This window comes from Oreochromis aureus, linkage group 23 (assembly GCF_013358895.1).
Source record: "Oreochromis aureus strain Israel breed Guangdong linkage group 23, ZZ_aureus, whole genome shotgun sequence".
Classification (NCBI taxonomy): Eukaryota; Metazoa; Chordata; class Actinopteri; order Cichliformes; family Cichlidae; genus Oreochromis; species Oreochromis aureus.
Genome location: NC_052963.1, coordinates 29057924 through 29083143, shown reverse-complemented (window position 1 = coordinate 29083143; position 25220 = coordinate 29057924). Strand labels below are relative to the sequence as shown.

Below are 25220 nucleotides of genomic sequence, written 5' to 3'. Positions count from 1 at the left end.
TTATTAAGTTCAGCTTTACAAATCAGATCATTTTCTATTTCAAATACCTTTGTGTGCACACAAATGTCTGAAACTACACGTAACATCCCTCTCGCTCACTCACAAAACTCTGTTCATCTGGACGTAGCGTTTTCAGTGGGAGAAACTTTTCGTCACTCATCCAAGTGACTTCTTCAGTCTCAGCTGACTGCAGGTTTCCCCAATCTTAGAAACAGTACATTTTCATAATGACTGAAACCAGCCCACTGAAGGAACAATGGGCCGGGAGATCACCTTTATCATAATTATGCAAATTCTCATGACCATTGATCAACAACCACTGATCAAGGCCCACAGATTAAAGACCACTGAGAATTGGTCATGAGAATTTGCATAATTATGATAAAGGTGATCAGCTGAGACTAAAGAAGTCACTTAGACAAGTGACGGAAGATTTACTTACCTGGATGGTTAAGAATGCATCAAGACGTCACTCACAAAACATTAAATGTGTGCACATCATCATCACAGTGTCTTAATTTCACAACCACCAACACAGAGTACAGAGGCCAAAGGGTGACTGAACTAAAAGACTGACTACTGAACAGATGCTGTTCAGGTGTCACAGACATGAAACACAGAGGGGCAGCTTTCTTCCAACAAGAGGCAAGAATTTCTGTAACTGTGCAAAGTCGACCTGGCCATTTTCTCATCAGTTTTATTTTAGTTCTCTTTCAAGTACTTTTTGGATTTAGAGCTCCTCATTAATTTATTTTTATAATTTTATTTATTTTTCACATTCAGCTTAATCCTGTAAGACCCAACCCATCAAAAAAATAGTCAGAAAATTATGATTTTTTGGAACTGAGATGTTTATTAACCCCTATAACAAAATCCACAGATTTGTTTTTTGCTATATCGTGTTGTGTATGATATATTTTAATTATATATTTATTATATATTTTTTTGTATAGCATTTGATCCATTGGTCGTTTTTTGCAACTTTTTGTTAACAGCAATGTTAATTTTAGAAACTCTTGTATCAAATATGATTCAAAGGGCATTACAGGATTAAACAAAAATCTAAACTCTAGAGCAGTGGTTCCCAAACTTTTTTTTGCCTTTTTTACAAGAAAAATGTTCGCGCCCCCCCCCCCCGCACAAACACATCCTCCAAACACACACACCCATATTTTGTTTACAAACTCCATTGCGGTTTATTTCACACCTCAAACATTTAGTAAACAATTAAGCAAATACAAGTAAACGGCAATAAATTACAGGTAGTAGTACTACTAACTCTTTTACGCTACGTCCACACCTACACGGGTATTTTTGAAAACTCGAGTTTTCAGCTGTTTCTATGCGTTTGGGCTTTTCGTCAACACGTAAACGGCGTTGCGATTCACCGAAAACGGAGATTATTTAAAACTCCTTTTTTGCGTTTACGTGTGGACGAGGATTACAGAGTTCGTCACGCAACGTCAAAGGTATGTGCCTCTTTTCACGTCACGCTGTGCGCCACGTTATTGTTTACATGAGATGAATTGCAGAATGGCAGATAGAGACAAAATACTGTTACTGTTAATCTGACTATCTTCAGGTTTTACACGCTTACATTACACACACGCAGTTACTGTCCCTCCATTTAGTTGTTTTTTTTTCCTGTGTAATAATATTCAACATTGCTATCAATACATTTTTCAAAAAATGCCTCTCTGTGCAAAATGAGTTTAAACACATAAACAGCTGTGGGATACTGTTTGTCCGTGATTTGAACAGGGGGAACAAATTACGGCAGGATCAGCCTGATATTATTTGTATCCCACTGTAACTTTACTGTATAAAGAGCTAACATCTCCAAAATGTCAGGAGTAGTTATTACAAGAAGTGTTTGTGAACTAAAAATCAAGAATGTGGGATACTGTTTGTCCGTGATTTGGAGAGCCCAGCGCTGCTCCCGACGCAGGGAAACTAATTTTGCAGGGGAGACCTACCTTGGCACTTGTGCAGGTGAAGCCAAAGGGAAGATATGCTTCACCATATTTTCCTGTCTTTGGCTTGGAAGGAAGTTGGTTTGGAAACATATTTGGCGATGCTTCATCTGTTTGTGTGGGAGCCCCGTCAAAAACCTGTCCACAGTGTCCAAGCGCTCTTTTATTTTTTTTTCTTTTCATACCGCGCCCCCCCTGCAATGGCTCTGCGCCCCCCCTAGGGGGCGGGCCCCACACTTTGGGAATCTCTGCTCTAGAGAAATATTCTTGGCAACATTGCTAACTCTGGTTTCCTCCCAACTATATAGTATTATTTCTATCTGTGCTGTATTTTTCCTCACTCCATGTATTGTGTTCATTATTGTAACAAGTCTGGGCTCGTGAGGACATTCCTGATGCATCATCAGTAAAACTGATAGCGAACAAACATTTATAATATTGCGCAACTGACAGCAAACGACAAAATCTCAAGTTCAGACAGGAGGAGGGATTTAAAAATCAATACATGCACACACATGCATACCTGAGCTTCAGGTGGAGTCCCAACTCCTTCCAGGAAGCATCTCACCTATCTCTTCGTGTTTAGTGTCCAGAAGCTTCTTGTTCGTGTCTCTATTTGAAGAAATTGTAAGTTTGCTTTGTTTCCTCCTTTAACAGTTTGTCTTTAGGAACTTTACTGTTTGTTTCTGCTCTTTAATGTTTGTTTAGCTCTTATTTCAGGGCAGACTTTGGATCACTCTTGTATTTGAAGACTAAGCCACATGATTATAGATATATATTGATTGACTGGAATCAAACAGTTTGATGAACAGCTGATGTTTGATTCATTTCGTCACAAAACAAACTCTGTGTGTTTTTGTTTCCTGGAAGAAAACTGTTGTCTCTCCATTAAAGTCACACACAGCAGTGTGCTGCTGTTTTACCTTCAGTCCTTTCAAAACAAAATAAAATAAATGTTAGTTGTAATGTGTTATAAACTGAATAATTGAGTAACACTAAACAAATCCTAAATATTCAGGTAATTAGTGATCATTTCTGTTTTAAAGTATCATTGTGAAAATATCTGCTGTAAGGGTTTGATAGATTTCTTTGTTTTTCATGATAGGACCTTTAGCTGCTGGAGCTTCTAACTGATACTTGATGGAAAAACAATAAATCTAGATGCTAATTGGAAGCTAGCTGATGTAACCAATGTTCAGTAGCATCTGTGGTTAGATGTTCACATTAATCCTGAACGTTACTGGATGGAAGAACAGTACATTTTTTAGTGGCAGCTCATTTCAAATTCAAATTTTCTATCAGATGAACAAACATCAGCAAACACAAAAACTGTTTGTGTGCAGTTTGTCGCACAGTGTGTTGCTAGCTAAAGGTCTAGCTGCTGTATTTCACAGGAAGAGAAAAGAGTACAAGATAACTTCACTCAGAAATGGAGAAAGATGTAAGAAAATACAGGACAGAAGAGGAAGAAAGAAGGTTATATTTAAAGGTAAGGACTGCTTGATAAACTGCAGATTTAATGCTTACAATATGTTTTGATGAATTATGTATTTTCATTTGGGAATATGTCCTGCAAAACAAACAAAGCTATACGAACTTTTGTTATTCAGATGTTGCATGAAAGTCCTAGTTTTGTGCAGAACAAACAGGTTAGCTCACATTAATGTGGTGAATTTTTAGTAAAGCACTGCGTTGGACTGGTGCATGGTGGCCTTTGGTGCTCAGTGTTAAAGTTACGTTGCATCCAGTGTAGTAGAGATGAATTTGCATTTAAGCTGATGATGCTTAGATTTATTCACTTAATTGCATAAATATAGCATACATATTGTTTCTTTTTGTTTGTTTGTTTGTTTGTTAGTTTGGTTTTTTTAAACCTTTTTCACTGCAGGTGTCCTGAATAACAGATTCAAGCTAAGTATATTCATTATACTTAATTTGGATTTATTTGGATTAATGTATGTATTCTTTTGTACAAATATGAGCTTATTATCATATTGACACAGCACAAGGTTCAGTTACCTTTGTACAAAAAAATGTTAATAGCATTGTCCTTGATGGAGCTGCTTCAGTGCTTCAACATTTACTGGAGTATTTTTTAACCCAGGTATCTGTACTTCTACTTTTAGTAAAGAAAGTTTGTACTTTTGCCACCTCGGGTGATGTGGATGTGAATTCAGCAGCATGGATCAGTGTGAGGACAGAGAGGAGGGAGGCCCTCCCTCTAAAACCACTCTGTGTGTGGAACATGAGCGCCAGACCAAAGCTCAGAGGTGAGATGACATCTCTAACTGTCCATGACTCTTCTCCATGTCACAGCTCAGCACTCACATCCCTGAGCCATCATTATTCACAGGAACCAACCTGGACCTGAACCCAGCTGTGTGTCCTTAAGGAGTGACTGGTCTGAAGAGCGCCTCATTCATTTTAAAGGAAACCAGCGGTCTGCTGCAGAGAGGTGAGAGCTGTTAGTAACATGAATTCTTTGATAGCTCAAAGGAAGTCACTGAACGAGGAATCGCTTTATTCTATAAAACGTGTCCAATATGTACACGTATAACATGTGCTTTAAATGTCTAGTTAGTCTTTTCCAGTTAATATAAAAACAGACTATTGTACTCAAAAATATACATTGATTTGTGTGTTATTAGTTCTTATGAAAAAGTAATGCATTCTCATAAACTTAGAAGTAATTAGAATTAGAAATGAAAACATGAAGGCGTGTTAGAGCCCTGACGTCAGTTCAGGAGATGAGAACTAAGGTGAGAAGGAAAAGCAAAACATTTTAGTAAGATGTTAGTGACATCTAAATAAAATTCCTGAACAGATATCAGGTTCTAACACACAAGAAACAGCACAAACATGCTCATTTATTCCTTCCATCAACCCTTCCATCTCTGTATAGCGGACAACAGGCTGGGAAACAACAAAAAAAGTTAGCTATAATCTAATGTTATGCCAGCTAATGTTAGGCTTCAGTGTCCTAAAGGTCCCACTTCTGATAAGCAGTTTACATTCTCACATCATTTGACAGTTTATTCAATAAGAGCCTAAATTCAACAATATTTGTCAACTCAAGTTAAGTCAAGTGGCTTTATTGTCATTTCAACCTTAAACAGTGGGCACAGTATAAAGTGAAACGAGACGGTGTTTCTCCAAGACCATGGTGCTACATTTAACAGCAACAGTAATATTCACTTTAAAGAAAGTTCCACCAATGCTGGCTAACAGCAGCAAAAACAGCAGCATTTACCAATAGGAATTTTAAGAATACCCTTAATTCACCTCAGCATCACTGTCATTGGACAGAAGTGACCTTCACTGACTCATTGACTCGTATCTGAGTAAATATACGTGGATGAGATAAACAGCAGACTAACAGCCTACAAGCAGCCTACGTACAGATGAATGGCAGCCGGAGTTGTTTGCCCAACAGCTGCCACCATACTTAGGATCATGCACGTGTACGATTTTGAGATGTAAAAAAACAGAAATCAGTTGACATTAATGTGCAATCTACTGACATGTGGTGGGAAAATTATAAAAACTATAACTTTGAAATTGCGCTGCTTATAGTAAGACCATCAGTAGTTCTGCAATTGTGCAAATGGTGGTGTTTACTGTGGGTGACACTCTGTTACACTGCCAACACTAGTTTGGAGTTTCCTTCTGCTCATGCTCAACATCTAAATCAGTTTTTGAGATGATGAAGGTATTCTCAGTCTTCATCAGTTTCTGTAACAGGAAATTTAAAAAAGACTCCTTTCTTCTCTGTTTAACAGGATCTATGAGAGACCTGAATCCAGAGCTGAACCCAGCTGTGTGTCTTTAAAGAGTGACTGGTCTGAAGAGCGCCTCATTCACTTTAAAGAACACCAACCATCTGCTGAAGAGAGGTGTCAGTAACATGAACTCTTTGATACCTGTCAGTTTGGTTTCCTGATTTAAATGAACGTCTAGATGTTGTTTTGGTCTCTAAATTGCATTTCAATGGAAGTTAATGAGTGAGTAATTCCTTAATTCCATAGACCATGTTCAACATGTACATTTAAAGGTCCAGACAGTCATTTTTTATGTTATTTAATAGACAGAGACAGAGAGAATTTAAGAGAATTTAAAGGCATTCATATGCCATGGAGACACATTTTAACTTGTGTCTGCATCTTCAGACTCAAGATATGATGGATCACACCTATATTTTATCATCTGAGGAGGTGTCCCATTCACCAAAGAAGCAGAAATGTGAAGGACAAAGACGGTGCAACTTGCATTTGGATAAAATGCCATCCTCTTCCTCCTGACATCAACTCTCATCTCCTGAACTGAAGTTAGGGCTCTAATAAACAAAAATATGTATGAACAGATTAAACATGCAACCCTCTTTTCTCTGGACAGTTGACCATGAGCCAGCTAAGCGACAGCTACTTGTTATAAGCCAACTTGTTATGTCAGCTAATGTTAGGCTCGAGTTTTGAACACATCACAATTTCCCTCTGATAAACATTTTAATAATAGTCTCATGAGCTATCAGATTTTCTTCGCCAAGTTTCAGAATCCAAGAATGTTAGATCTACTTAAAAAAAAAGTTTCACTAACACTGGCTAAGAGCAAACTAGGCAAAACCATCAGCACTAACCAACAGAAAAGTTGGATACCCTCAACAACTCATTTCAGTATCATTATCACTGGAGAAGTGAACAGCAGCCAGATTTTACACACTTTATATTTAAACTCAAACTGCTCGTAGTAAGATTATCAATTATTCTGCATACTGTAAATGACTATTTGTCTGTCACCTGTTGTCCTATTGTTACACTGTCAACACTAGTTTGGAGTTCCCTTCTCCTCATGCTCAGCCTGCAAATCATTGTTTCTTTTGGATGATGAAGGTTTTCTAAGTCTTCATCAGCTTCTATAGCAGGAAAAGAAAAGTATACTTTTCTTCTCTGTTTAACAGGATCTATGGGAGACCTGCTGAACCTGGAGCTGAACCCAGCTGTGTGTCTTTAAAGAGTGACTGGTCTGAAGAGCGCCTCATTCACTTTAAAGGACATCAACCATCTGCTGCAGAGAGGTAATCTGTTAGCTACATGAACTCTTTAATGAACTCCAGTTTGGTTTTCTGATTTGAATAAACTGTGTGATGTTGTGTCATGGTCTCTAAACTACATCTCAATGGAAGTCAGTGAGCAAGGGATTCTTTTATTTTAATAACCATGTCTAACATGTACACATAAACTCCTGTCATTGTTATCGTATACAAATTTTAGTCCAAACACATCATTCTCTCTAATACCATATAAATCGTCTCTTAAAAGCTTTTGTTAACTGAAATTCCACTTCAGCAAACATAGAATAATGTTTATCCTCATTTTTTCTTCTATAATTTATGTTGTGTTGTATACTGTATAATGTAAGATATCCTTATTGATTTTACCCTGAACTATCAAGAAGTATCCACTGAAATCTAGTTTTCATACAAATTGCTACTGTATCTGAAAAAGAACTACTGTATCTGTACTAGAGATGGACCGATCCGATATTATGTATCGGTATCGGTCCGATACTGACCTAAATTACTGGATCGGATATCGGCGAGAAATAAAAAATGTAATCCGATCCATTAAATATCAGAAAGACACCTCACAAAACTTGCGACATGGTGTAACCGTAGCACGTCAGAGCAGTATGCCTCACGTGATAGAGCGGCTGTGTGTATTTGTAGCCTCGAGCAATCCGGCATTTCATCTCCGAGGAAGTTATCCCAGAGAGAAGTAAAGCAAGTGTGTAAGTTCATCTCTGAATGTTTGTAAAGCGTTCCCATGTTAAGCTTAACAACCGATATATAGAGCGACTGCCTCTCCCTCCCTCTCCTGCCGCTACTTCAATCGTGAAACTGCTTAATGATCAGCTGATCGGCTTTTCTGTCGGGAGTCTGTCTCTCTTCTTTGTTTTTGGCCCACTTTGCACCAGAAAGAGGAAACCAGCGGCTGAACAACAGCAGCACCTTTACGCTTGATAAGCTGTTGTTAGAATTTATTTAATATTACTTTCTACACCAGGATCCTTTTCTACGTAGCTGAGGGCTGGTAACTGTGCAGGGGCGGATCTAGCAAAGTTTAGCCAGGGGGGCCGATAGGGCATGAACAGGGAAAAGGGGGCACAAAGACATACTTTTCTTTCTTATTCTCATTTAAAATGTCTAGCTTTTAATAAATAATTATCTGAATCTTACACCCAAAGTTTTAATCTGATGTAAAATGTATAGAAGTCCATTACTGTATATAGTAACTGTTAAGTCTAATATACCCTAGTAAGCTATACTACTTTTTCCTTTGGGAAGGTACCATCTGTGAATTCTGCAATTCTGTTGAAGAACGATGTTGAATCTATTTAATTATTCTTGAAAAATAATTTATTTCTGTGCATTTTTTTTCACCCTGCATCAAATTAAAGTTGATTACATCGATTAAGCATCATGAGGTGGAGGGTGGGGGTGGTTCCTTTATTTTTTTTTGGGAGTTTGCAACCCTATTAGTTAGGTTGCTTAATATTTCTGCTAAGTACTCTTTAAAATACCAGAATAGGGAGGATGGAGTAGGTTTAAGTTTATTAGACTGATCAGTATTGCTGAACTATGAAATATTTTGGGCGCAGTGTATTTTTTACATACAAGTATAACAAAATAGCTTTAGTGTTGTTGTTTATTTAAACTTGAGTATGAACTTATACAAAATGCAGCAAGATATTAAAAAAACAGTTTTATTGATTAAAAAACACACTATATCGGATTCATATCGGTATCGGCAGATATCCAAATTTATGATATTGGTATCGGACATAAAAAAGTGGTATCGTGGTATCGTGCCATCTCTAATCTGTACAATAGTTCTAGATAAGGATGTCCATACAGACTTCAAGCATACAAGCAAAAAGGACCTGTGAAGTTGCTAAAAAAACAGAAAAAAGGAAAAGAGAATAATATAGTTTTTTGTACTCACTACCTCACTTTATTAGTTCTATGCACATCTTATTCACATGCATGATTAACTCTAACTCTTTTATGTGCCTCCTTGACTCCCTTTAAACTGACCTGAGTTACTTATACAAAACTGAGTTATCATTTACTAAACAGTAGCATTCTGATATTAATGTGTAACCTTAATTAGTTAAACTTTTCTGTTTTAAAAAACAGTAACTTCTTATAAAAATGACTGTAACATAAAGATCTGACACCAGGTTTACAGATTATTCTATTTCCTTGAAGTGTTTTGTTATGTCCATCACCGATCCTAAAGTGTTTCTGACAAGAACTCTGTTGTTATGTCTAATTTCTTGCTGAGAAGTGAAGTGGAGGCAGGTCTTTCACTCCATGTCTCCTGTTGAATTAAAATGCTTGTTGTTTTGTATCATAATTTCTGCATCTGATTAGAGTTTTATCTGGCCATTTTGGAATCAGGTTCCCTTTGTGTGACAGGAGAGTAGATAGATTTTAAGTCCCATGAATAGTTCAGCCGGGTTATTGCCAGTAGGTATTATAGCTGTTGCTCTGTAGCATATCAGTTCTAGCAGTGGATCCTCTTTTTATCAGAATAAGTTTGTCAATCTGAAAAGCATGCTTTGCAACAACATTTCCTTGGGGGTTGTGTAGACTTCATTTGACATTAACAATGCCATAGTCTCTACAGAAGTCTTTTTTGATCTGTGAAAACAGTATTGTGGACTGTTTTCACTAGTTATTATAATAATAATTTCAATTCAGTTTTATTTACTCTGCTGCTTCATATTGTGAGGTAATAAACCCTACAAGAATACAGAGAAAGCCCCAACATGCTGAGGGTACTTCAACATAATTTCTCATTAGCTCAGTCACACATGCATATCATCACTCTTTATGATTTCAACATTATCCCTTTTTATTTCAGTTATATAGGAATACTTTTTCTCTCAATGACTTGTTTTTTAAATCATACATTGTAAAATAAGAGATTCTCTGAGATTCTTCAGCCTTCTTAGTGTCTCACTTATTCCTCCCTCTCATTCCTATCACCCCTTACACAAAGAGACTCTCTGAGACCAATATCAGCATTAGTACTAAACATACCACTCCGCACAAAATCTCAGTTAAAAGTCAGGTATTGGAATCATTTCAATGGTTGGCCATTTTTTTCTTATTCATCATATTGATTAGACCTTTATTTGATTATATTCTGACTAGAATTAAGGATCAATCTCTACAGGGAGTGCAGAATTATTAGGCAAATGAGTATTTTGTCCACATCATCCTCTTCATGCATGTTGTCTTACTCCAAGCTGTATAGGCTCGAAAGCCTACTACCAATTGAGCATATTAGGTGATGTGCATCTCTGTAATGAGAAGGGGTGTGGTCTAATGACATCAACACCCTATATCAGGTGTGCATAATTATTAGGCAACTTCCTTTCCTTTGGCAAAATGGCTCAAAAGAAGGACTTGACAGGCTCAGAAAAGTCAAAAATAGTGAGATATCTTGCAGAGGGATGCAGCAGTCTTAAAATTGCAAAGCTTCTGAAACGTGATCATCAAACAATCAAGCGTTTCATTCAAAATAGTCAACAGGGTCGCAAGAAGCGTGTGGAAAAACCAAGACGCAAAATAACTGCCCATGAACTGAGAAAAGTCAAGCGTGCAGCTGCCAAGATGCCACTTGCCACCAGTTTGGCCATATTTCAGAGCTGCAACATCACTGGAGTGCCCAAAAGCACAAGGTGTGCAATACTCAGAGACATGGCCAAGGTAAGAAAGGCTGAAAGACGACCACCACTGAACAAGACACACAAGCTGAAACGTCAAGACTGGGCCAAGAAATATCTCAAGACTGATTTTTCTAAGGTTTTATGGACTGATGAAATGAGAGTGAGTCTTGATGGGCCAGATGGATGGGCCCGTGGCTGGATTGGTAAAGGGCAGAGAGCTCCAGTCTGACTCAGACGCCAGCAAGGTGGAGGTGGAGTACTGGTTTGGGCTGGTATCATCAAAGATGAGCTTGTGGGGCCTTTTCGGGTTGAGGATGGAGTCAAGCTCAACTCCCAGTCCTACTGCCAGTTTCTGGAAGACACCTTCTTCGAGCAGTGGTACAGGAAGAAGTCTGCATCCTTCAAGAAAAACATGATTTTCATGCAGGACAATGCTCCATCACACGCGTCCAAGTACTCCACAGCATGGCTGGCAAGAAAGAGTATAAAAGAAGAAAAACTAATGACATGGCCTCCTTGTTCACCTGATCTGAACCCCATTGAGAACCTGTGGTCCATCATCAAACGTGAGATTTACAAGGAGGGAAAACAGTACACCTCTCTGAACAGTGTCTGGGAGGCTGTGGTTGCTGCTGCACGCAATGTTGATGGTGAACAGATCAAAACACTGACAGAATCCATGGATGGCAGGCTTTTGAGTGTCCTTGCAAAGAAAGGTGGCTATATTGGTCGCTGATTTGTTTTTGTTTTGTTTTTGAATGTCAGAAATGTATATTTGTGAATGTGGAGATGTTATATTGGTTTCACTGGTAAAATAAATAATTGAAATGGGTATATATTTGTTTTTGTTAAGTTGCCTAATAATTATGCACAGTAATAGTCACCCCACACACACAGATATCCCCTAAAATAGCTAAAACTAAAAACAAACTAAAAACTACTTCCAAAAACATTCAGCTTTGATATTAATGAGTTTTTTGGGTTCATTGAGAACATGGTTGTTGTTCAATAATAAAATTATTCCTCAAAAATACAACTTGCCTAATAATTCTGCACTCCCTGTAAGTGGTACTTTAAATTCAAGGAAAAGACTCAACTTCTTGGACAAGAGTAAGGATTTAAACAAGATTGAACAAGATTAAAACCAAGATTGACTGATATTTCCAGAATCTGACATACAGTTTAACGTTTCAAACTTGAACTTTGCTGAGCATTAAAGCTTATCAGAACACTGCAAGAACTTAAACTCAAAGAAAAACACTAAACTGAGCTGTTGCTTCTTAGTCGCATCAGCAAGAGTAGTAAACTTTTACAATTACAGGAGTCCTCTGGATAACTGTCTTTGTCAAAGTGGAATTTCCTGGACCTTAATTCAGTGCTTGATCTAATTTTTCGTGATTTCTCCACAGAGTGGACTGGGAGAGCTCAGAGGTTCCCAGTGGTCAGTCTGCCCAGCAGCATCAAACATGTCTGGAAAATATATTTATGGTCTGTACATATATAACAACTACTTTTACAGCTATGCTGGTCACAGATATCACCATGCTGCTCTTTGTGGATTTCTGGATTATCCTAAATCTTCAACATAGCTCTGCTTTTTGGCTCCATGATTGGGTCTGATTGGGTCATTTGTATAGTATTCTGTTACAGCGGCTGGAGGACAACATCATCACTTTTGTGAAGATGGAGCTGAAGAAAATCCAGAGACTTTTGAGTCCAGATAACCCAGAATGTTCAGTGAAACAGCAGGGAGATGGGACCTTGGACAGTAAAGATGAAGAGCAGATGAGGAGTGGGAGAGGGGCTATTCTGAAGATTGCAGTGCAGTTCCTGAAGAAAATGAAGCAGGAGGATCTAGCTGAGCGTCTATGGAATCGTAAGGGGATTTCTCTTAAAATTTCAAAAAATTTCGGTGGATAAATAGAACATTTATACTTAGTCTTCAGGCAATTGGAATTTTTGGATAGTTATGCACAACTCGTTACTTGAATTTATTACTTGTATTTTTTCAGAAGTGCTTTCTCCACTTTGTGAATGTGAGCTTAAATTGAACCTGAAGAAGAAGTTCCAGTGTGTGTTTGAGGGGATTGCTAAAGCAGGAAACCCAACCCTTCTGAATCAGATCTACACAGAGCTCTTCATCACAGAGGGAGGGACTGCAGAGGTCAGTGATGAGCATGAGGTCAGACAGATTGAAACAGCATCCAGGAAATCAGACAGACCAGAAACAACAATCAGACAAGAAGACATATTTAAAGCCTCAACTGCAAGTAATCAAACAGTAAGAACAGTGCTGACAAAGGGAGTGGCTGGCATTGGGAAAACAATCTTAACACAGAAGTTCACTCTAGACTGGGCTGAAGACAAAGCCAACCAGGATATCCAGTTCATATTTCCATTCACTTTCAGAGAGCTGAATGTGCTGAAAGAGGAAAAGTTCAGCTTGGTGGAGCTTGTTCATCACTTCTTTACAGAAACCAAAGAATCAGGAATCTGCAGCTTTGAAGACTTCCAGGTTGTGTTCATCTTTGATGGTCTGGATGAGTGTCGACCTCCTCTGGACTTCAACAAAAATAAACTTCTGAGTGACCCTAGAAAGTCCACCTCAGTGGATGTGCTGCTGATAAACCTCATCAGGGGGAATCTGCTTCCCTCTGCTCGCCTCTGGATAACCACACGACCTGCAGCAGCCAATCAGATCCCTCCACAATGTGTTGATTTGGTGACAGAGGTCAGAGGGTTTACTGATCCACAGAAGGAGGAGTACTTCAGGAAGAGATTCAGTGATGAGGAGCAAGCCAGCAGGATCATTTCCCACATCAAGACATCAAGAAGCCTCCACATCATGTGCCACATCCCAGTCTTCTGCTGGATCACTGCTACAGTTCTGGAGGATGTGCTGAAAACCAGAGAGGGAGGAGAGCTACCCACAACCCTGACTGAGATGTACATCCACTTCCTGGTGGTTCAGGCCAAAGTGAAGAATGTCAAGTATGACGGAGGAGCTGAGACAGATCCACACTGGAGTCCAGAGAGCAGGAAGATGATTGAGTCTCTGGGAAAACTGGCTTTTGATCAGCTGCAGAAAGGAAACCTGATCTTCTATGAATCAGACCTGACAGAGTGTGGCATCAATATCAGAGCAGCCTCAGTGTACTCAGGAGTGTTCACACAGATCTTTAAAGAGGAGAGAGGACTGTACCAGTACAAGGTGTACTGCTTCATCCATCTGAGCGTTCAGGAGTTTCTGGCTGCTCTTCATGTCCATCTGACCTTCATCAACTCTGGAGTCAATCTGCTGGAAGAGGAACAACCAACAACAACCATGTTGTCTAAATTATTTAGCAAACCAAAACTCCAGTATATCCACCAGAGTGCTGTGGAGAAGGCCTTACAGAGTCCAAATGGACACCTGGACTTGTTCCTCCGCTTCCTCCTGGGTCTTTCACTGCAGACCAATCAGACTCTTCTACGAGGTCTGTTGACAGAAGCAGGAAGTAAGTGGTCAAACAATCAGGTAACAGTCCAGTACATCAAGAAGAAAATTAGAAAGAATCTGTCTGCAGAGAAAAGCATCAATCTTTTCCACTGTCTGAATGAACTGAATGATTGTTCTCTAGTGGAGGAGATCCAACAGTCCCTGAAATCAGGGCGTCTCTCCACAGATAAACTGTCTCCTGCACAGTGGTCAGCTCTGGCCTTCATCTTACTGTCATCAGAAAAAGATCTGGACATGTTTGACTTGAAGAAATACTCTGCTTCAGAGGAGGCTCTTCTGAAGCTGCTTCCAGTGGTAAAAGCGTCCAACAAAGCTCTGTAAGTATATTTGTGCTCATCCCTTTTGTTACAAAATATGGTTGAGTCAGTGATTTCTTTCATCACAAGTCCATATCCTACCATATTATCAAATTACTTTTATTAATTTTGGTACAGCCTGAAGTCGTTTATATATTTTTGATAAGCTTTTTATTATTGTGGACACTAAAATTTGAGTTTTACTCTGATAAACATATACTAAATCCTCTATTACCTTTGAAGAAAAAAGAAAAACATTTAAGGAGCTCAACACATTTGGACACAACAACCTACTTCCAACACACTAAACCTGAGCACAAGAAAATCCTACTAACACGGGAGTCTCTGCTCAATTCTCCAAAATGTTCTTCCTCAAGTTGTAGCCACTGGTTTGTCCACACACTTTGAGGTTGAGTCTATGCATGCCTAACTGTGATATTAGCAACATTAAAAAATCCAACAAATGATTTAATCTCAGTTTTTTTAAAATATTAATTTACTTAAATATCAGGAAAATGAAGACAAAAACAAACAAGCTTAAAACTGAATCACAGTGTTTACATTGCTTGTGCGTTTACATTGCCTGAATGTAGCAAAAGCTCTTCTGGCGATCTTTGTATCTTTACTTAGTCATATTAGTATACATTTGTTAGACAATTTGTTGAGAAACTTAATCATTGCGGTTCTCAGAGGAGAAATTCTATCCCTCTTTAATCTCTCAAAAACAATTTGAATGTGAACAACAAGCACCTACTACATAAATGTTCCCAAAAAAAAACATGGTTCCAGTCCTTTAAACACCAATGACAGGGCTGTATGCCTTTGCCATTTGGTGCTGAACTAATATCAATAAATGTATCTTTCACTCAATGGTTTCCATTTAGACAGAAAGAAAGAATTTAGTTTTCTCTAAACAAATTCAAATTATTTAAGATTTGTCCCAGGATAGCATTTAATTAACTGGCGAATTGTGCTGTTTGGCTCATCTGTATTCATCATTTGAATTTATCTAATCAGATGTTCTTTCTCTTCTTTTTTGTAGACTGAGTGTGTGTAACCTCTCAGAGAAAGGCTGTGAAGCTCTGTCCTTAGTTCTCAGATCCCAGTCCTCTAGTTTGACAGAGTTGGACATGAGTAACAATAACCTAATGGATTCTGGTGTAAAGCTTCTGTCTGTTGGAATGGAGAGTCCACACTGTAAACTAGAAACTATCAGGTTAGCTCAGGTGATTTGTTTTTATGGGAGAAAAATATACAATATTAAACATAGCTAATTAAGTTTAACTTACATATTTTTGCATCTTTATATTTTTAGCATTTCAGTCTAGGTCAGGATCAATTTCACACTTAAGATTTCTAACTTATTTAACATAAGGCCACAAGACAATAAGGATTTCACTTAGTCCTAAAACAAAATATCCATCCATCCATCCATCCATTCATTCTCTTCTGATTATACTTGTCAGGGGGTGTTGGAGCCTATTCCAGCTACCATAGAGCAAGAGGCAGAATACACCCTATACTGGTCACCAGTCTGTCACAGGACAAACACATATAGACAACCATTCACACTCACATTCACAATGTAGAATTACCAATTAATCTAACCCCACTGACAAAACAAAACAGAATAAATATTGCTAAATATAGTAACTCTTTTGGCTACCATAGACACACTTTAATTAAAGCCTTCTTTTGTATAATTTTTCAGATTGAGAGGCTGTAACCTCACAGAGAAAAGCTGTGAAGCTCTCTCCTCAGTTTTCAACTCACAGTCCTGTAGCCTGAGAGAGCTGGACCTGAGTAACAATGACCTGCAGGATTCAGGAGTGAAGCTTCTGTCCGCTGGACTAAAGAGTCCACACTGTATGCTGGAAACTCTCAGGTCACATCAAGAGACATTTTGTTTTTCATCAACAGACCAAAATTGCCAATAGTTATTGTGGCTAAATTATTGAACTTAACCTATCTTCTCTTGTGGCTTTGCAGTTTTAGTATTTTTTTTTAAGTCACAGAAAACTGCCACATTTCTGTTTATTTTAACATAAGGCAATGAAGATTTCAGCTGGTCCTGAAATATTGCCAAATCTATTGTCTTCTTGTTGTACCTTGAATATGCTTTAACACCAGTGCTATTATGTTCTTGTTCATAATTTTTCAGACTGAATATATGTAATCTGTCCGAGAGAACCTGTGAAGTGCTGTCCTTATTTCGCAGTTCCCAGTTCTCTAGCCTGAGACAACTGGACCTAAGTAACAATGACCTGCAGGATTCAGGGCTGAAGCTTCTATCTGCTGGACTGGAGAGTCCAGATTGTACTGTGGAAACTCTCAGGTCAGGATTCAGACTTTTCAACTGATGATCATTTCACATATGAAAAGGGGAAAGAAGAAGAGAGCAGAGAGAGTGGGGACAAAGACACACTTGGCAAGAGAAAACCATTTTTTAAATGTTTACTAATAATTAAATGTTATAGAGCTGTTCACAGAGCATAAAATGGATTGAGTAAAGAAGAGGATTAGTACATCATGAAAAGCTCCTAGGATCCTAACCCTATTACAGCATAACTGAGAGAGGGTGTGCCTCCTCTTCTACTTTCAGAAACTCTAGAAAATAAGTCTGCTGTCAAAGAGAGAAGTGGGCAGTGTTATGTGTAAAGAGAAGGATTTTAAAATCATTTATGGATTTCACAGGGAGACAATATGGGTGAAATATGGTCTTTTCCTTTTATTCCCTGTCATTTCCAATCAAGTGATGTCTTTTTTTTTTTTTTTCAAATTAACCCAATAGAAGCCCAATTCCACCAGGACTAGGAACCTTCCTTTGTGCAAGGAAGATCAAGATTAACACCACCAGAGCCCTAGAAAATGGCCTCACTACTCACTGGCACTTCACTACTGTGAATGTCTGTTTTAGTGTCTGCCTTTTCCACATTCTACACTCCATTAAACAATACAATTACACTTGTAGGATTATTGGATTAAATAACAACAAATAGAGCCATTTAAGAATATGAACAACCTTTGTGCAACTTCTTGATTGTGTATGTAATAAAGAGTTAATGACTTTGGTATAGCTGGAAAAATGTTAATCAATTTCACCTTACAGAATCCATTTCTCAGAATTTCAATATTGTAAAAATTCAAATGACACCTATTCCCAGTTATAAACAATTATAGACAATTATTTTGTTATAATTATATAAGTTAGATAATTTGCACTATTTGCAACAAATCACAACTTGTTTTCTATGATTATAAGAGATGCTGTAAAATGGGTGTGGATTTATAGTTCATAATTGCACAGAAACAGCACTATTGAAGGTTACTATTGATCTTCTTATGGCCTCAGATAATAACCTTTACTGTGTTTGTCTTGCTATACCAAAGTGCAGCATTTAGTGCCCTTGATCATTACATTTTACTACAGACACATAGAATACATCACTGGTATTAACAGAAATGGTTTGAACCCTGTGAAAGTATGTAGTTCCACAGGGTTGCATACTGGAGCCAGTTTTAATTTATACATCTTTCCTTTTGGCAATATTATTAGAAGGCATAGCATACATTTTAATTGCTTTGGAGATGATACCCAACTTTATATATCCACTGAGCCAAATGCCACACACCAGTTAATTAAACTGCAGGGATGTCTTAAGGACATAAACACCTTGATGACCTCTAATAGCTGGTTCTAAATATAGTTACAACGGAGGTTATTGTACTCAACAATGAAAATCTTAGAAACATGGCGTCTCACCAGATACTTCCTTTGGATGACATTAAATCAACATTACAGTAACACTGTGAATCTTGAAATTGTTGATACTAAACTAGAAAGAACTTTGTCCTCTCCTGTAGCTTGTGTTTTGTCCTGTTTGTTATTTTTGATCTCTCAAGACTTCTTTCTTTCTTTTCTCCTTTCTAATTACTCTACAACTGGTCAAAGCAGATAGCTGCCCGTCCCTCAGTCTGGTTCTGTTGAAAGTCATGTCCTAAAGGGTGTTCTTCACTGTCATCAAGTGCTGCTCACAGGGGACTATGTAAATGTTGAAAGTCAATGCTTAATATTGTAGGATTTTGCTTTATAAATCAATTTTAGGCTACTGTTTTCATCTCTTGTGGATTGTGGCTTATGGATGACATTGTATCTCAATATTTAAAAATAAAACCTTCAGGGAACAGTTCACAGATTAATTTCTGTTTTGTGTGTTCACAGGCTGTCAGGCTGTCTGATCACAGAGGAAGGTTGTACTTCTCTGGCTTCAGCTCTGAGCTCTAACCCGTCTCATTTGAAGGAGTTGGATCTGAGCTACAATCATCCAGGAGACTCAGGAATGAAGATGCTCTCAGCTGGACTGAAGGATCCACAATGGAGACTGGACACTCTCAGGTATGGAGAGAATGCCTGATAGAGGAGGAAGAGCTGAAAACACTTTGCTTCTTGCCTGTTTGTGTGACTCTGAGATGAACAATGACACAGCTCTCTGTGTCTAAATTGAAAACAGCAGAAATTGATGGGTTTACTGTAGAATTTACAAGTTTTTTAAAATGATGTCAGACAGCTGTTTTACAATAAATTCATAGAATATATATCAGAAAGAAACCTCTCTCTCTCTCCCAAAGAAAACTTCTCCTACTATAAAACAAGGGCTCATGAAGAGAATCATTTATATTCTCTTCACTTGAAGCACTCTTCTTATTATCAATACACCAATCAGTAAAATGGTGGAGCCATGCTTTCACTATATAAATGTATTGCTGTGACAACCAATCCAACAACTGATTCAAAAAACTGGCAGAGCCAGGATCAGTCCAAATGATCAGCAGTTTCAGCCATAGCGATAACATGATAACATGTAATGTCCATGTGTGCATGCTGAAAGAAACTGTGCTGGTCTGACCCCCCTCCTCCTTTCAGGGTGGAGCCTGCTGGAGTCCGATGGTTGACACCAGGTCTGAGGAAGTGTAAGTGTGTTTTTAATGTGATTCATGAAAACAAAGCAGCACACATTCAACCATCTTCAAACTGTCACATCACTGATTCACATCTCTGATGTCAGGAGTCATCATCAAAGTGTCAATCAATAAATAGATGATGGATCAATAACTGCAACTGGATTGTGTTTGTTCTCTCCATCAGATTCCTGTCAACTCACAATCGACACAAACACAGTAAATAAAAACCTCAAACTGTCTGACGACAACAGGAAGGTGACATATGTGTTGGAAAAGGTTCAATCATATCCTGATCATATGGACAGATTTATTGACCGGTGTCCTCAGCTGCTGTGTAGAGATGGTCTGAGTGGTCGCTGTTACTGGGAAGTCGAGTGGAGTGGAAAGGTTTGGATATCAGTGAGTTACAGAGGAATCAGAAGGAAAGGAAAGGTTAATGACTGTGTGTTTGGATGGAATGATCAGTCCTGGAGTCTGAAGTGCACGGATGATGATCCTCTTTCTGTCTGGCACAATAAAAGCCAAATACCAACCATCTCCTCCTCTTCCTCCCCCTCTACAAGAGTAGCAGTGTATGTGGACTGTCCTGCTGGCACTCTGTCCTTCTACAGAGTCTCCTCTGACACTCTGATCCACCTCCACACCTTCAACACCACATTCAATGAAACTCTTTATCCTGGGTTTGGCGCAGGGCTCATGGATGATTCGTGGGGATTTTCATACTACCGTGGTTCCTCAGTGTCTTTGTGCTGAGTTGAGTGTAAAGAGTGTCCTCCTGTTAGAGAAACACTCTGACTGTTGAACAGTTCAGTCTGTACATGTCTGTCTCTCTCACTCAGAAACACGTTTTCAGATTCATGGATTCAATCAGCTGATGTTTTAAACTTTTCTAAATGATTCCTTGCAAACTTCTTCCTCTCCAGTGCTTTTAAAGATGGAAGCTATGATTATTCCAGGATCCACGTTTTGTTTTTCTGTATTTTTTCCCTTTAAAGCTTCACAGTGAGTATCACAGTGTTGAATGGACTCCACGCACACAATGGGTGTGCTCACACATGTCAGGTTTATTTACCACACACTCTGGCCAGCGCTGGTCTCAGCTTTTTTATCTCTCTTCTCTCGTTTCCTGCCTCACTAAGAAGGGAAAAGGCCGTCATCAGTCCAAATGCCACACGCTGTGTTCTCACCTGCCTCCGTGGCACCGCCCTCTTCAGCTCACTGCACCACTCCTCCCCTGCAGCTGAGCCAGGGACCACACCTCCACCGCAACCAGTATGTTGTGTTTCTTTGAAGCACAGTTCACAACCAGCTCCTCTGTATTTTCAACAAGTCTGAGCTTGTTAAAATGAATCCAAATGTTTGATTTCTCTTAATGTGATTTTTCCAACCTCTCCACATGCTTTTACTGTTCCACTCATTTTTGGAAGCTCTGATGGAAGTAGGACAGGAAGGAAGCTCTCAACAGGAACAGATTTTCATATTAAGAGCACATTTGCATGGTTCTTGCTTTCATTTACTGTCAAATCCTAAGAACAGAGAGACTGGATGGATGCTCCACGACTGAATAAGTGGACATACAATAGTACTCAGTGTATAAATCATTAAAGACATTCAGCATCTCTCATGTTTCTGTTGTTCTATAAAAATATCTCCTTTAAAAACTGATCCAGTCAAAGAAACATGAACTTCCGTACTGATCAGATCAATATATACAGTTCTGATATCAATAACTCCTCAGAGTTTTTATCACCCTCTGCTGGTGAGAAGATGAACTACATGATGTCAGTTTTGGGGGGGTTTAATTTTGTTTTCTGTGATCCTTATCTGTTTTGGATTCATTCTGCCATGCAGGTGGACTCCAGCTTGGTCACAGTGTGTCCATAATCATGCTCCAAGTAAAACCACAAGATTAACCTTATAGTGTTGAAACAACAACAATTAAAAGTTTGAGTAATACTGAACCAGTTCCATCGTTTGTGGGCTACTCGAGCTGAATCCAGCAGGTTATTTGGTGGACATTTAAACACTTAAACAAATAAGCACACATCTATAAGTTGAACATCTCCAAAATCCTTTAAAAAATTGAACTTTATAGGACAATTAGACTTATCCCTCTATGAAAACTCTCCAGCTGCTATAAAATGTTCAGATGAGTCAGAACAGGTGGTTGGTGCCAGGTGTGACTCTCTATGCCAGAAACAGTCTGAGCTGGAAACAAATCCGGTGGTTGTTTATTAATAGGATGCACAGGCCTCAGATTAACACTCTCAGCCCACAAATCCTCCGCTATGAAAGGAATATACAGGCCACCATCTGCAAATAAATAAATGGTCCACGTTTTTTTTTTTTTAAATTACAGATAAAATCATGTTAAAACTAAAAGAGAGTAATACGATAATAATATAATGTGGTCCTTACGAAGGAAAACACTCTGTCTTTCAGATTACTGAAAGTGGCTGAACTCAGCAGTACACTGGGGTTATAATTAGATTCAAATATTAATTCAATGGCAGATTAAAACGCTGTGTTTAGAGTAGTAAACACCAGAAAGTGGGATAGTCACGTGGTTTATGTAGACATCAAGGACATCTGGAATATTTGAGCATAGGGAGACAGAGCTGTGTTTTTTAGACATTACTAGTTAATAAATGTATTGATCTACAATAGTTTTTATACCTCCGTGCATGTAGCATAATCTTTTGTGTAAATATAAGTAAAATATTCAAGGAACAGTGTTGTCAATTCTTCTTCCTTAAGTTGTCAAACAATAATCTGACACTAATTCAGACCAGAAGTCATCTTAAACTAGACAGGTAAATGCATCGAGACATTAAACTGATTTTTATGTTTTTATTAGCCTTCTTAAATCAATTAATTGCTGATGTTATATAAAGTCTGTCATTGTTTCCTATCAGTGTGTGTAATAAAGAAACAGGATTAGTTTTGTTAACACAGCTAAATAAAGCATAAAAAGTATTTAGTATAGTTCCCCATTTAATCTTGGGTGATTATGTTTTCAGAGCTGGTGTTAAATTTTAAATTAACCCTATATTTTTAGTCTCACTTTGAGTCCTCTGCCATCAGCTGAGCTGTGACGTAACACAGATGTTAACTGTCAGCATGGCACAAAGACTCAAAACTGTTAATGAAACTTATCAGATATGCTTGAATCTTTATTTATAGCCATGTTTCACATAAGTAGAAGCTTTATCATTAATTTTTGTGCCGTTATAATCCTACATCCTATAACATGGCAGGTCATATATATCACTGGATAAATACGTTTACGCAGAGCAGACAACTTCATAATGTTCATAATATTTCACTCAGTCCAGTAAAACATATATTTTCTTCTGATTTCATAATGTCGCATGAAATAACAAATATAAAGTAATTTATATTGTTGTTCCTGGTTAAGATTATGTTTTCTGTTAGCATGTCAAAATTCTACCAATTGATGGGTGAATAACTCTATAATCTATTTTACAAGTCATTCTGATTTCTCTGTGTTGATAACATATAGTTCTTTAAAACCTTTCCATTTAAAAGTGCATCTCAAATTTTTGTGTCTGCTGCTAACTTCCTGGAAGTATTGCCAGGCTATGTCATACCCCATCTCTATAAAAAAAAGAAAAGAAATGTCCATTGGTGTGAATGGGGCGGCTGTAGCTCAGGTGGCAGAGCAGGTCAACCACTAACCAGAAGGTCGGTGGTTTGATCCCAGGCTGCTCCAGTCTGCATGCCAAGTATCCTTGGGCAAAATACTAACCATCGGAGTGTGAATGTGCATGAATGTTAGATACTTAGCACTTAAGAGCTTAGAAGAAGTGCTGGTGTGAATGAATTAATTGTGTAAGCGCTTTGAGTGCTCAGACAGAGTAGAAAAGCGCTATATAAGAACAAGTCCATTTACATGGTGCGACTCTCCATTCAATGGCTCTGGTAAATATTTTAGAGAGTCACCTGTCATGTCTGCAAGTAACCAGTTATCAGCTGCAAAGTGATGTGCAATGACCAAATCGCTTCTTGTGGACGCAGCTTTAGAAATAAGAATGTAAACATGTTTGCTCATGCGCTTCTGATGCGCAAGTCCATAACATGCAACTGTTCCCATTAGACTGTTAGTCATTTTAACTGAATTTTATCGAAGCATACCCAAAACAGACTCCACTGAGACAGTTCAGGAGGCCGACCCGGGGGCCAACAACACACAAGTCTGAGCAGTTCAGGTGGCCGACCCGGAGGCCGACGACAGAGACAGAACGGGTCCGGAGGCCAGCTGTGGGGAAGGCAGCGGCGTCGACAAAACCGGTCCGGAGGCCGTTTGCGCCGGCAAAGAAGTCCAGTCAGCGGCCTGGAAGCGACCTGTCCATTAGTGTTATGAGTCACCTTACAGTGAGATGACAAACAGCAGAAGGTCACGTCCCTCAAGCCGATCCAGTTTAGTACTACAGGCAATTGGATGGTGGATTTTAACTGAGAAGGCTTGTTCATTCAGAGAAACCACAAACACAATGAGATATTGCATGAGTTTAATTGAATACTCCATCACACTGATCAATAAAATCAATAAAACCCCACGGACTGATATATTGACACCCCTCATCCTAATCAATAGGACAGTCGATACAATAAAATAGATGAAAGTTTCCCCAAACATGAGATACAATATTGCACACTGAATGAACAGGATCAGCTTGTATTGATGATTTCTGCTCAGCAGGCAGCGACCCGTACATTCACAAAAACATCAGAGATTATTGATTATCAGATTAACACTTGAAGAGTTTGATCCAAACATCCTTCAACACCCAGAGAGACAAACATAGGTGCTGCCTTAGAAAATCCCTTTCACCTGATCAAAACAGCAATTCAAACTCTTCATCCATTCATTCATTCATTGATTAATTACATTTACAAGCTGGTGATTTAACATCCCAAGTGCCAAGAAAAGTCCCAAAATCCAACACAGAGACACAAGATGACCTCCTCCACTATGGCCACACCTCCTTCTGTTACCTGGTTCCATCAATAAAACATACTGGGTGGGGCTGGGCACTGCTACCTGGGTCAGGTTCCTGTCCAACACCATCTGGCCCCACCAAACTGAACAAAAAAAATCTGACTTAAAATATTACAAAGACCAAACAAGGAGTCTGGTGCTATCTGAAAACAGAAAGAAAGAAAAGAAATCCATTACCAACAAAATAAAAAAAATAAAAATATAATTTCTATCAATCTGACCAAAACCGGTCAAGTCTCTGAGGGAAACTGCGCCCCCAAGTGTTGGTGAAGAGGTAGTGCCACACTGCACACAGATGGATGCTGATGAGGCAGATGTAGAGTTTGTTTTAACACACCTGGAGGGCCAGGTGGGCGATGTTTACCCACACTGGGACACCACGACTGCAGCTCTGATGGTTTTTAATGTGCATTAGGAGCGTCAGAGGGTAAAAACACAGAGAAATGGTTACATTCTGTTAGCTTAGTTTCGTTTTTAAATCTGCACATTCTGTAATGTGCATAATTGGATAATAGCTAAATAAATACAAAATCAGGGGAGAGGTTGGATATGATGATAGAACACTGAATTTGGGGTGATTTCATAGGCACTTTCCTGCTTCAGCTCTTGTTTAAAAATGCTCATGAAACCTTTACCCTATGATATATGGACTACTGAAACATATTGTCTTCAAGGCAACCTATATAGTGTGAGAAAACGTGCTGCAGTCATGCCGCATAAATATATTTGGTTTG

At 38.6% G+C, this 25220-nt stretch overlaps 1 protein-coding gene across 6 annotated transcripts in view; it reads left to right on the top strand.

Annotated features, from left to right (window-relative positions):
* The window catches only part of LOC116314064 (NLR family CARD domain-containing protein 3-like), a 40315-nt gene extending 19232 nt beyond the window's left edge, over positions 1-21083 (top strand). Inside the window, exons 1-15 of one of the 6 annotated variants that reach the window (XM_039606768.1) lie at positions 2521-2600; positions 3368-3462; positions 4100-4243; positions 4327-4428; positions 5753-5866; positions 6928-7044; positions 12116-12194; positions 12357-12582; positions 12722-14522; positions 15544-15717; positions 16213-16386; positions 16663-16836; positions 18724-18897; positions 19426-19472; positions 19648-21083. In XM_039606768.1, coding sequence (XP_039462702.1) covers positions 4155-4243; positions 4327-4428; positions 5753-5866; positions 6928-7044; positions 12116-12194; positions 12357-12582; positions 12722-14522; positions 15544-15717; positions 16213-16386; positions 16663-16836; positions 18724-18897; positions 19426-19472; positions 19648-20216 — 3840 coding nt within the window. In that variant the 5' untranslated portion in view covers positions 2521-2600; positions 3368-3462; positions 4100-4154 and the 3' untranslated portion in view covers positions 20217-21083. The other 5 variants (XM_039606767.1, XM_039606773.1, XM_039606770.1 and 2 more) reach the window with 5 other exon arrangements.
* The last annotated feature ends 4137 nt before the right edge of the window (positions 21084-25220 follow it).